The following is a 13,764-nucleotide window of genomic DNA, read 5'->3' on the forward strand; positions in this document are numbered from 1 at the left end:
GATTGATATTTCCAATCTGACCTGCAACCAACCCACAGTAAGCACTAACCAAGGTATTCAACATCTCCATATGCTCCTTGGCTATCTCGACACTGACTTTTGAAAAGTTTGAAGTGTCCAATCTGACAGTGTTCGGATTGGAAGTAGCTTGAAAGCTTGAAGAACTTCCATAAAATCCTTGCTGTTGTGGTTGTTGCTGTTGAGCTCTGTTAGGATCCAAGAAAGGCGGTGGTGTGAATTGTTGAGCTGTCTGTTGTTGTTGTTGTTGTTGAGAAGAAGAATCTGGTCTTGAATACATCATCGTGTATGCTGAAGGATCAAATTGATTTGCTGTTGAAGGTCCGGTGTTGGAGATGAACGCTGTTTGAAGCTTAGCATGCTGAGAAGCTGGCTTTTCTCCAGTAATACCACCTGCAATCCCAAAATACATCTCTGGATTCTGAGGAGTGATTGTTCTTTTCGCCCTGAGCTTTTCTTCCACATCTTTGTTTTCCAATTTCTGTATAAGCTCATAAACGGTAATTGTATCCAGAACACCGTTTTCCTTGAGAATCTCAAGATAACTGCTCCACTTTGCTGGTAAGCCATCAGCAAATCTCTTCACCATTTCTTGTGGAGTGGCAGTGACTCTGAAGGCAAACATTTCACTCAACAGATGGTGAAATCTTGTAGACAACTCTGCTAGACCTTCATTCTCCATGTAGGTAAAACCTTCAAACTCTTTCTTTAGCAGCTCCTGCTTGATCTTCCTTGATTGAGCATTTCCTTCACATCTCAATGTAAGCATATCCCACAAGCTTTTAGTTGTTGTACAGTAAACAAACTGGTGGTATATATCTCTGTGAAGAGCTTGCGTGAGAATCATGAATGCTTTCTTTTCCAACTCAAATTTCTTCTTATCATCATCAGACATTGTGCTGTAAGTTTCTGGATTTGATCCTGCAACTTCCAACTCATTTTCAAATGGAGTGAAGAAACACGTCCATAGATCTTGACCTTGCCCCTGAACATAAGTTCTCAGCCTTTCTTTCCACCATCCCCAATCATTGATGTGATTTAGTTTTGGCGGTTTTGTGCTTGTACCAGTTTCACTATCGTTCTGCATCATTGCTTGAATGCTGCTGCTTTGATTAGTGACCAATGCCCATTGATTTGCAGTTATCATTGCAGCTTGAGTTGGGGCAATAGCCTGCATCCATGCAGTTTTGTTGAACTCTGGCGCAGATTGCGTGGTTGATGATTGCGTAGATGATGACTGTGGAGTCAAAGTTGTTGTAGTCCACGCAGATGGATCCCATTGACCGTTTGTTCCCATTTTATAATTAATATATTAGGTGAAAATTAATTTTAAAAAAAATTGATTTTCACAAACTATGTTAAAAATTGAAGGATAACAAACTGTCGAAGGATCTTGGATCGAAAGACCTGAAAATCACAAGTTGTTAAGTTTAAACAGATAAGACTCGAAGGATGCTCGAAAGATGACACTTGTTCGAAGGATCAACAGTGTTCGAAGGATCACTGCTGAGTTTCGAACAATCACTTCGAAAGATTCTCCTACACGAAGGATCCTTATCTTTCGAAGGGAAACAGTAACTCGAAGGATGTATCTTTCGAAAAGATTCCTTGACTCGAAAGACAACACACTGACTTCGAAAGATGTTCGAAGGATGGTTATCTGTCGAATCTCCTTGATCGAAGGATGATCTTTCGAGTTCGAAAGGTATCTTTCGAACACGTCTGACACACAGACAGAAAGGACGAATGGTTGGTGAAAAGGTGATGTGGTTGGTGAACCAACTTTCGGCAGAAGGGATGTTTCTGCACCAACTTTTCACCAAGTCAGATTTGACTTTCAAAAAAAAATGCCCAAAAAGGAAGTTTCTTATCCACAACCAAGCAACCGGAGTTAAGCCGGAAATTTGGCCGGAAAATAGCAAACCTTTTCAAACAAGATTTTCAGTTACCCAAACCTTCCCGTAACACACCCGGTTAGTTTAGAACACGTTTTTATGGTTAATAATGCAAGAAACACACTAAAAACGGGTGCTAAACCAAGAAAGTTTTTGTCCAAACACAACCAAAGTCTTGCACAAACCCGGTTTTAACAAGGAAAAGAGCCACGGCTCTGATACCACTTGTAGGTCCCTCGGAGGTTGAGGATAAACCTATTCCTTGTTATGTTTAACACTCTAGCAAGTGCGGAATCCAAGCTAGAGTGCAAACCGTAGTTTAGATGAAAGCAAAGATTACAAAGAGAAAGAGTAGACAAGCAATATATCAAAGTTTTCTCTTGTATTTCAGTGGACACGGTTACAGCCCTTGACCAAACTGAAATGCTCTCTTACAAGACCTTGGGTTCACTCACAAATGCTCTCAATATGAACTTGAACAACTGCTAAAGAACTTGCTGTGAAGTGAAACCTACATGGGATATATATACCCACATCAGTTAACATGCACGAAGGATAGGGATTTCTGGTCGAAGGATCATCTATCGACCAGAATGTCCATCGAAAGATATCGAAGGATCCATATGTACCTCGAAGGATGATATATCCTTCGAGGTCCATAAGTATCCAACGAAAGATCATCTTTCGAGGTCATCGAAGGATACAATCCATCCTTCGATGACATCCTTCGAAGCATACATATTAAACACAATGTGTTGACTGTTTGGCCAAGTCAAACCAGGAGGATGGTTGACTTGGTCAAACATACATTCCAACACTTAAACAAATACAACAAAAGACGTAAACACAACAGACAAAAGACATCGTTTTATACATTACAAAATACAGACAAAGTACAGACACAAGTGCACCAACATGGTTTGTCGAATCAAAGATAGTTATATGTTGGTAATCATGTGGGCTTTAAACCCCTGAAAGGGCACCCTCTGATTCCCACTCTAACTAGTCCAAATGTCGAGTCAAACGTGCTTAGAAAAAGTCAACAGAAATGCTATTTTGCGATTTCTTGCATAATCAGTAATGTAGATGATATGTAACCTGTTTAAACACTCATAGAACATAATAATAAGTATATTAAGTAGTCTAAGCTTGTTTGTTCCGACCATTTACTGTTTTGACCCGGTTCGGAGCCGAAAGTCGCAAAAGCTTTGACTTTTGCTTTGACTTCAGTTCTGACCCGTTAAAGTTTGATTTAGACATGCCTTAGGACTCTCTAAGGACCAGGTTACATTATGGTATAACCCTCTGTGGCCGGTTCGTTGTTTGTCCGAGTCTTTTACACATTTCCGTTAAACGCTTAAAAGTTGACTGTAACGCCCTTTTTTATTTAAAACAAGAGTTTCGGACATGTGAAAGAACCATAACCTTATTTACTGATTTCTAAGCATGTCCCTAAAATTTCACATCAATCCGAGGTCCAGAATAGGAGTTATGCTAAATAGCGCAAATTACGGAAACTTTAGTAATTTAATAGCGCAATTAGCATAACGCCTATCTAAACCCGGATTTCGACACCAAACCTTTTACTCACTGATGTAAAATAATATTTTGGGATTTTTAAAGATTTTTAATTATTTTTAACCTGCTCATAACCTGCGGTTATGGCAACGGTTCGGTAAATACCGAATATACCCTTTTCGGCCATAACTTGAGTTCTACAAGGTCTTTTGACCCGATTCCAGTTGCTACTGATTTTAAATAATAAATAAAGTATTTTAGACTTTATAAACTGTTCGGGAAACTCAGATTTCCTGTAGAACTCAGAAACCTCTTTTATAATCTTTAAAAAGACCAAAATACCCCCTACGGGGCATAATATGAACTTAAACTCGTTACGGGCATTATGGAAGGTGTCCTACTGATACCACAACCTCTTTAAAGCATATTGACTTAGGAAACCAGTGTAGGACTCTTACGGTTACCCGTTACGCCTTTTGCGCGCACGGTTCGGCTTATGTAACTAGTTTACATAAATTAGCCGAAACGGGTCAAACCATATTGTTTTGACCCCAAAATACGGAGTGTGATTATTATACCCCTATAAAAAAAGTCTTCAAACTTGTTGGGTCAAGATCACATTCCATTCCCGGTTTTCGCCTTTCACGCGATTAAACCGTATCTATCCTTTGAAACTGACCGGTCTAAGCTACGGCTAGATTAAAGACCCGTTAGGATTCTAATAGGTTATTTTAAAAACCTTCGTTCCAGAATAGGAGGCCAGTAAAAGCTATCTGCAATTTATTTCGATTAAGGATTTATACTTGCAAAGGTAAATACTTTTAACTTATTTTCCGTTATACGGGCTTGGATTACGGTATTTAAAATACCGCTTGGTCGGGCAATTGACCCCAACCCATTAGTAGTTGGGTATTATCAATGTGATCCGTTTAAAAATTTGTTTTGTTTGGCTTTACGCCTTTGGGGGCTTAATGACCATGTCCCGGATATCCTTGGCAGCATTTTACGAAATGGCCACGACCTTGACATCCGGGTGTAGGCGTACACCCGGCATTATGTCCATGACTATAAAGGTATAGCCGTCGGTTTTTCCCGCCACGGTTTTATGCTATGTGGTGTGTCTATTAAACTTTAACCCGGCACGACCCGGGTGACCGAACGCATAGTAAACATGTAATTCTTTACAAGATTTTATTATAAATTATCCCAAGTTATAAAGAGTTTGTGCCTTGTGCATTTAAACCAATTTTTATTAAACATTTTACAAAAGTGTCAGTTGAATGTATTTACCAGTGTAAACTGACGTATTTTCCCAAAAAGACTAAATGCAGGTACTATGCGTAATTGGCTGGATTTCTCCTTAGCATCATTAGAAGTCTCGCAAGCTTAAGATGCCTAAAGTCTATTTAACAATACTTTATTATTATTATTGATCCCCTGTGGATTTTATTTCAACAATGGTGATACTTTGATATTACATTTAACGTTGAAATATATCTATCTTTATGCTTCCGTTGTGCATTCACATAATTGTGTGGTTTGACTATATTGTTGCCAACTACGTCACGGTAATCCCCCACCGGGCCCACCGGTGAGACACGTGGAAATCGGGGTGTGACAGGTTGGTATCAGAGCCAACACTGAGTGAATTAAACACTAGCCTTTGTGTTTAATCTCAGTTACACAATTGCACATACTTGAGTCTTGACAAGAACATAGGACAAATTCGAATTGTTATTCCAGTTTGTCTTTTTATTGTTTATTGTTATTTAAAGTTTTGAAAGCAGGAAATATGCCGCCTGCAATCAGACGAGGAAGAGGAGGAAGAGGCAAAGGGACAATCATTACTCACAATGATCACGAGGCTGGACCTTCGAACATGCGAGCTCCTTCCAGTACAAGGAGTGAAGAACCACAGAGACGAAGAAGAAACCTCTTTGAACCTGCGAGACATTCTACCTCGCATAGCTCAACACCCTCATACCGTCATTCGTTTGGACCAGATTCGGAAAACAATCCCAATAACCCTCAACCATCCTTTATACCTCTCCAGCGATCTGCTTCGCACCGTTCTTATGGCGATCCTTCACCTTTCTTCGTAGGACAGTTTAACCCGGCAGATTATGTCCAAGAGCCAATAGGGTATAACCCTTTAGGACCAGAGGATCACTTTTCTGAAGACAATGCAGTGGATATGGACGAGGATACAGACCCCGTCGAACCTGCAAGGGGTACTCCCAACCATCCAATCGAGATTTCTGATGGGTCATCCTTCCATGGAACACCCTATCAAGGTCCTGACAGCTACCAGGCGAGGTTTGACCAATGTAATTGGTACTTTACACCTTCACATCATTTCTCGCCTCACGACCAACAGCAACAACAGGATCCTTCTGAGGATTCGCGGTTCGTGGCAGTTACGCCACCGCCACCGCCACCGGTTCAACCAGTAATTCCAGATCCGCCAAGGCGTAGAAGATCAGGCGCACGGATGTCCACCCGAGGAGGGGAATTCCATTTCAGCACCCCTCGCCACTCGAGTGCGAGTCATTTTCCGTCAGTGCCTGAAGAAGAACCACAATTAGGGGAACCATCTGGTCACCCTGCAGAGGTGAATTCTGCACCAGTTGCACCACCTCCGCCACCATTCGGATTTGACAATCCGATACCAGCGTACGGCGCTTCCACCGCGTACAACCCGTTTGAGCAGCCGACTCACACGCACTACAACTATAACTATGATGCCGATCCATATGTGGTAGCGGCTAATTATAATGCGCTTCATGGAACCTCTTGGAGACCAGATTACTCAGCTCATGGGTATCCAATACCTCCTAGACCTCCGGTTCAGCAACCGTCGCAGCAGCCACGTTTTTCTCCACCGGAGCAAGAAGAAATACTCCACCGTTTAAACCGTGTGGAACGAGACTTCGAACAAGAACGAAAGAGTAATCGTGGATTTCTCAAGGGCCTAGCAAACCTACTAAAAGGGAGGAAGAAACGAGATCATTAGTCTCCTTATGTATTGTTGTATTACTATTACAATTTTGTCCCTGCGTGGACATGTATCGTATTTCAGTCCCTACGTGGACTTATCTTTTAGTCCCTGCGCGGACATCTATCCTGTATTTGATCCCTGCGTGGATATGTTTTGTTATAAACCTCTGCGTAGGTAATTATTTATTTTAAAAAGTCCCGTTTAGGGCAGCGTCTAATCATGTTTGAAGTTTATGGAATGTTATGTGATAAATTTTATTTTTGTTATTACTATATATGAAATAAATCAAAAATCGTTCCTTTTAAATTTAAATCTGCCTAAATAAAGAATCTTAAGAGTGAAACCTAGCCAGGTGTCTTTATAAGACCCGGCCAAGATGGTAAGACCTGATTAAAAGATTCAGATTCCCTGTTAACCTCTGTAATCATGTTAACATTCATGGCAGATGTGATTCGTTAAAAAAAATCGCACGCGTCATTCTTGTAAAAATCCTTCTAACGATTCCAAAGCCTAAATTAATGATTTATAAATCATGGGTTAAATCATCAATAAAGATGATCATTTATTAAACATCCATTAGCGATGTAGTGCCTACGGGCCAAATTATAAAACATCCATTAGTGATGTCGTGCCTACGGGCCATAATTATTGTCATATAAGACAAAAGGCAGTGGTAGTTTATGACTCCCTGTCAGAAAAGGTAAAAGGACTACGCTTCAAACCTTCATGCCTTGATTCTCTGTAATCCCGGCTAATATTATAAAAACGTACTCGTGACTAGGCTTTTATGCCAATAACAATATTATTTGTAATTAGGATAAGTATGTTCAAATCCTAAATAAAAGTAAGTAACAAATTAACCAGATATGGTCTCTGTTTACCATGGTTAATGAATTGTCATAAAAGACAATTTCATAATAAACTCCTAAATAAAATTTTTCGTTATCTTCTGTAACAGATTCAAGTTACCATGGCTGATCCTAGTGGGGAGAATAGTCATACGAAAGAAGACGAATACGATAACGCCCAGGTTCATTTGACGGGCGCATAATTGAAAGCTCTTGTCGACAATGCTGTTAAGGCAGCCCTGGATCGACAATACGAGGAGTATACTGAATCCCGGAGCAGAACCATATCCAAACCTCACTCAAAGCCGAAAACCCACTCAAAATCTCACAGCAAACCACCGTCTAAGCCCAAAAAGGACGATGATAATCACTCATCCAATGAAAACAGTGTCCGTCCAGAAAGAGTGTATACTGATGCGTCTCGCGCCAGGGGTTGTACCTACAAGTATTTTGTATCTTGTAAACCCCGAGATTTCACCGGGGAGAAGGGCATGGTTGATTGTATGACGTGGCTAGACGAGATGGACACCGTGGTGGACATCAGTGGTTGCGCAGAGAAAGATGTGGTAAAGTTTGTGTCATAATCATTCAAGGGCGAGGCCCTGGCTTGGTGGAGGTCCCTGGTTCTGGCCTCGAGGAAGTCTGTTTTATACAGCATGACATGGGAGGAATTCATTTATCTCATCAAGGAGAATTACTGCCCTCAACATGAGGTTGAAAAGATCGAGACCGACTTTCTATCGTTGGTTATGACGAACCTTGACTGTCAAGCTTACCTCACGAGCTTCAACACGATGTCCCGATTGGTTCCGTATCTGGTAACCCCGGAGCCAAAGAGAATAGCTTGTTTTATCGGTGGGTTAGCCCCCGAAATAAAGGCAAGCGTGAAGGCCTCTCGGCCAGCGACCTTTAGATCTGTAGCCGACATATCTTTGTCCCTTACTCTTGATGCGGTCCGACAAAGATCACTGAGGAACAAAGAGGCTGAGAAGAGAAAACGTGAAGAGGATACTTCACGGAGGTCGAGCAAGAAACACCGTGGAAGCGGTGACAACAAGAGAGGGTCGGTCAAGGAAGGATGGGAAACAATCTGGTGAGAAGCCCAAGTGCAAGAACTGCAAGAGACATCACTTTGGAAAGTGTAGACTCGAATCAAACTCGCAGACTCAGTCGAAGTCGTATGCTTGCGGGTTATGCAAGTCCAAGGACCACAAGACCGTGGATTGCAAAAAGATAAAGGATGCAACCTGCTACGGCTGCAATGAGAAAGGGCACATTAAAAGCAACTGCCCTAAATATGCCAAGAAGCCTGAAGAGGCCAAGAAGACCAATGCAAGAGTCATCAGGATGGATGCGAAAGAAGCAGTGCTAGACGATAACGTGATCACAGGTACTTTCCTCGTAAATGATATCTTTGCAAGAGTACTTTTTGATTCGGGCGCTGATAAGTCTTTCGTAGATCATAAATTTTGCTAATTGCTGAATATGCCTGTCAAAACCTTAAATGTGAATTATGAGGTAGAGCTAGCAGATGGCACCATAGAAACCGTCTCCACTGTGTTAGATGGATGTGTGATATCCATTAAGAACCACTCTTTTCCTCTATCTCTACTTCCCTTTAAATTGGCCGGTTTTGACCTAGTATTGGGTATGGACTGGTTATCTCACAACCAGGCCCAAATCGTCTGCAACAGAAAGCAAGTGGTGATAAAGACTCCGTCTGGTGAATCGCTTACCATTCGGGGAGATACCCAGTACGGATTGCCTGAGCAAGTGACTATGCTCAAGGCTTCAAAATGTCTAAAGAAGGGTTGTGTCATCTACATGGCACAAGTGATTTTTGAAGAGCCTAAACCGAGGATAGAAGACATCCCCGTCATTTCGGAATATCCAGAAGTTTTCCCTGAAGATCTACCTGGTCTGCCACCGGATAGGCAAGTGGAATTCAGGATTGATATCATCCCTGGAGCAGCACCTATTGCTAGAATTACTTCTACCAAAGAAGGGTCCATAACTTCTATTCAAGCTGTTTATGTACCTGCAGATGATTTGACCAACCCTGCTCCTGCTACGACATTTGCACATTTAGATGCTACGACCGTACTATCAAGAGGATTGGCCGCCAAAGGTATCTATCCAGCAGTAGATCCTTTAGATTCAACGTCAACTATGCTACAACCCCGGATCGTTGGTGACGAACATTATGAAACTGCACAACAGGTTAAGCAAACTTTACAACGTTACAAAGAACTTCAAGATATTATAGCTATTCTTGGATTAGACGAATTATCCGAAGAAGATCGTTTAACCGTAGCAAGAGCGCGAAAAATTGAGCGTTTCTTATCACAACCTTTTTTCGTAGCAAAAGTATTTACGGGTTCTCCGGGAAAATATGTTGGTTTAGCAGAAACAATTAGAGGCTTTCAATTAATCCTTTCCGGAGAATTAGATGGTCTTCCCGAACAGGCCTTTTATTTGGTAGGTAACATCGATGAAGCTACGGCGAAGGCTATGAACTTAGAAATGGAGAGCAATTCGAAGAAATGACCTTAAATATTTGTGTACTGACCCCTAATCGAATAGTTTACAGGCTGGCACCAACCGAAATGAAGGAGTTGAGGACCCGGCTGGATGAACTGCTAGCTAAAGGTTTCATCAAACCTAGTTCGTCTCCCTGGGGAGCACCTGTCCTGTTTGTAAAGAAGAAGGACGGATCGATGCGTCTGTGCATCGATTATCGCGAGCTTAATAAGGTCACGATAAAGAATAGATATCCGTTGCCGAGGATCAACGATTTGTTCGATCAGTTACAAGGGGCAAGTTATTTTTCGAAGATTGACTTGAGGTCAGGCTATCATCAACTGAAAGTCAGAGATGAAGACGTACATAAAACCGCATTTAGGGCTCGTTACGGTCACTACGAGTTCCTAGTGATGCCTTTTGGGCTCACTAATGCACCGGCTGCGTTCATGGATCTCATGAATCGCGTTTGCAAGCCGTACTTAGATAAATTCGTCATCGTTTTCATCGACGACATTCTTATCTACTCGAAGAACCGAGCTGACCATGAGAAACACCTTCGTTGTATTCTCAGACTCCTACATCACGAGAAACTCTATGCCAAATTCTCTAAGTGCGAATTCTGGCTTCGAGAAGTCCAATTTCTAGGACATGTTGTCAGCGAGCGTGGTATCCAAGTGGATCCCGCTAAAGTTGAAGCTGTCATGAATTGGCAAGAGCCAAAGACGCCTTCGTAGTTTCCTGGGGTTAGCGGGATATTACAGGCGATTCATTGAAAATTTTTCAAGGATTGCTGCGCCCTTAACTTCTTTGACCAAGAAGAAAGTAAAATTTGTTTGGGGTCCCAAGCAGCAAGAGTCCTTTGATATTCTAAAGCAGAAGCTGAGCAACGCTCCTGTGCTGACATTACCTGAAGGTACCGAAGAGTTCGTAGTTTACTGCGACGCATCACACACTGGCATGGGATGTGTGCTCATGCAGAAAGGCAAAGTTATTGCCTATGCTTCGAGACAGTTAAAGGTGCACGAGAAGAATTACACCACCCATGACTTGGAGCTGGGTGCCGTTGTGTTCGCACTAAAGTTGTGGATCTGTATGGTATCAAGTTTGTGATCTATTTTGATCATAAGAGCCTTCAACATCTGTTTAATCAGAAGGAATTAAACATGAGGCAACGCCGTTGGATGGAGACTTTAAATGATTATGATTGTGAAATCAGATATCATCCCGGCAAGGCGAATGTAGTCGCTGATGCCTTAAGTAGGAAGGAAATGGTGAAACCCATCCGAATCAATGCCAAGAGCATTGAAGTCAAGAATAATTTGATTGAAAGGTTGTTAGCTGCACAGCGAGAAGCTGTGTTGGAAGCTAACTATCCTAGGGAAAAGCTAGGAGTAACTGAGGAGCAGTTAACTCTTAGCAAGGACGGAATTTTACGATTGAATGGGCGAATATAGGTTCCAATTTATGGAGGACTACGAGATGTTATCCTCCAGGAAGCCCATAGTTCCAAATATTCTGTTCACCCAGGAGCTGATAAGATGTATCAGGATCTAAAGGCAAATTATTGGTGGATAGGCTTGAAAAAGTCTGTAGCCGCTTATGTAGCCAAATGCTTGACTTGTGCGCAAGTTAAAGCTGAGCATCAAAAGCCGTCTGGCTTACTTCAACAGCCTGAACTTCCCGAATGGAAGTGGGAATGTGTAACTATGGATTTTATTACCAAGTTACCCAAGACGAGGAAAGGAAATGACACAATATGGGTTATAGTCGACAGACTGACAAAGTCAGCTCATTTCTTACCCATCAAGGAGACTTATAGCTCCGACATGTTAGCCCAGTTATACATTGATAAGATTGTAGCCTTACATGGCATACCTGTGTCTATTATCTCCGACAGAGATACTAGATACACGTCTCATTTCTGGAAAAGCTTCCAGCAATCTTTGGGCACACGTTTGAATTTTAGTACGGCTTACCATCCTCAGACAGACGGTCAGAGTGAGCGTACTATTCAAACGTTGGAAGACATGCTACGTGCATGTGCTATCGATTTGGGTGGTAGTTGGGATAAGAACCTACCACTAATCGAATTCTCCTACAACAATAGCTACCATACCAGCATAAAGGCTGCGCCTTACGAGGCATTATACGGTAGAAAGTGTAGATCGCCTGTTTGTTGGGCGGAAGTTGGAGATGTCCAATTATCAGGACCAGAGATAGTCTTCGAGACGACGGACAAGATTGTCCAGATTCGAGACCGTCTCAAAGTTGCCCGAGATAGGCAGAAGAGTTACGCAGATCCAAAGTGTAAAGATTTTCACTTCGAAGTAGGTGAAAAAGTGTTACTTAAAGTATCACCCTGGAAGGGGGTGATGCGTTTCGGTAAGAAAGCAAACTAAGCCCGAGATACATAGGACCTTTCGAGGTTATCGAACGTGTCAGGTCAGTTGCCTACAAGTTAAACTTACCGGAGGAGCTCAATGGAATTCACAATGTGTTCCACATCTGCAATCTAAAGAAGTGCTTCGCTGATGAATCACTGGTGATACCACACACAGATGTGCATATAGATGAGAGCTTGAAATTATGGAGAAACCTTTGTCGATTGAAGATCGACAGGGAAAGAAGCTTCGAAGGAAGCATGTACCTATAGTAAAGGTCAAGTGGGATGCCCGTAGAGGTCCCGAATTCACGTGGGAGGTTGAAGCCACGATGAAAGAGAAATACCCTTATTTATTTCAGTAAATCTCGGGTCGAGATTTATTTTAAGGGGTGAGGATGTAACACCTCGAAATTTTGTCCAATAATGTGTTAACACGTGTCATGAGTTTACACGTGGCATTAAATATTAAATAAAGGACAAAAGTTGACAAACCTTGAATGTATGTAAATTCGAGGGTTATAAATGTCAACGAAGGGTAAATATACTGTATAGTAACCCTAAATGATGCTCGTACCTTCAAACGAATAAATCATGGATCGTACGGAGCGAAACGCGGGAGAAAGTGAGAGATTACGAGCTGCAGGGGTTAATCGTGTCAACATGTTTAATTTATACCTCTGATTGACCCTTTGACGAACCCGAGGCTTTGTAACAGTAAAATACGCTCACTAGAATATACTATATAAATCTCGCGAAGTTCCGTTTTAAAACGAGAAAGTTATGATCAAATTCGTATGCGAGGGGTTAAAAGCGTCAACAATAAAAGTTAAGGCTTTTCGGATAGTAATTAAACTAACCGGGGACTTAACAATGCGGTAAAAGTCACGAGGCCCTTAATTGTAAATAATCGAGGGCCAAATCGCAAAGTTACCCCTTCGAAACCGAAAGGTCAGGTTAATCATGACAAAAGATTTGAAAATCTTGAAATTCAGGCCTCAGGCGGCCCGCGTGGATGAAACCAGCAAGTTAATGCGGGCCGCGAGCCACCTGTTGATTCGTTTACTGACATGAAGATTCAGGCGGCCCGCGTCCATGATGCCTGAATCCTAATGCGGGCCGCGTAAGGACCCCAGATGCAGAAACTTTGGACAGACTTGCTGTTTGAGCTTGTGAACGATCAATGAGGCAATTAATGAAGCATGGGCGCCCTCTACACTACCCCTAGCACCCAGGGCCACCTGCTGAACATCCATGATCCATTGTAGGGTGAGTTGTAATGATCCTAAGCCCAATTTTTCACTATAAAAGGCACTACATTGCACACAATTGAATCACACCTCAAACCTGCATTCCAAATCACTTCTGGAGCTCTCAAGCACTCTTCTAACATCCTAAGTCGTGCACCAAGCTTCTGTAAGTGTGTCTACCCTTTTGTGGCTTAGTTTTTGCTTAGTTTAGCTTAAAAGTCAATCCGTCGTAATTAACGATTGACTTTGCGATAAATCACAAATGGTCCAGTGGTTTGTCGAATCAAAGATAGTTATATGTTGGTAATCATGTGGGCTTTAAACCCCTGAAAGG

At 42.0% G+C, this 13,764-nt stretch overlaps 1 protein-coding gene across 1 annotated transcript in view; it reads left to right on the forward strand.

Annotated features, from left to right (window-relative positions):
- Positions 1-9,858, forward strand: part of LOC118480249 (ATP synthase subunit beta, chloroplastic-like) — a 28,308-nt gene extending 18,450 nt beyond the window's left edge. The window contains exon 2 of the mRNA XM_035974999.1: positions 9,250-9,858. Coding sequence (XP_035830892.1) covers positions 9,250-9,824 — 575 coding nt within the window. The 3' untranslated portion in view covers positions 9,825-9,858. The remainder of the gene's footprint in view (positions 1-9,249) is intronic.
- Positions 9,859-13,764: the final 3,906 nt, after the last annotated feature.

This window comes from Helianthus annuus, chromosome 7 (genome assembly GCF_002127325.2).
Source record: "Helianthus annuus cultivar XRQ/B chromosome 7, HanXRQr2.0-SUNRISE, whole genome shotgun sequence".
Classification (NCBI taxonomy): domain Eukaryota; kingdom Viridiplantae; phylum Streptophyta; class Magnoliopsida; order Asterales; family Asteraceae; genus Helianthus; species Helianthus annuus.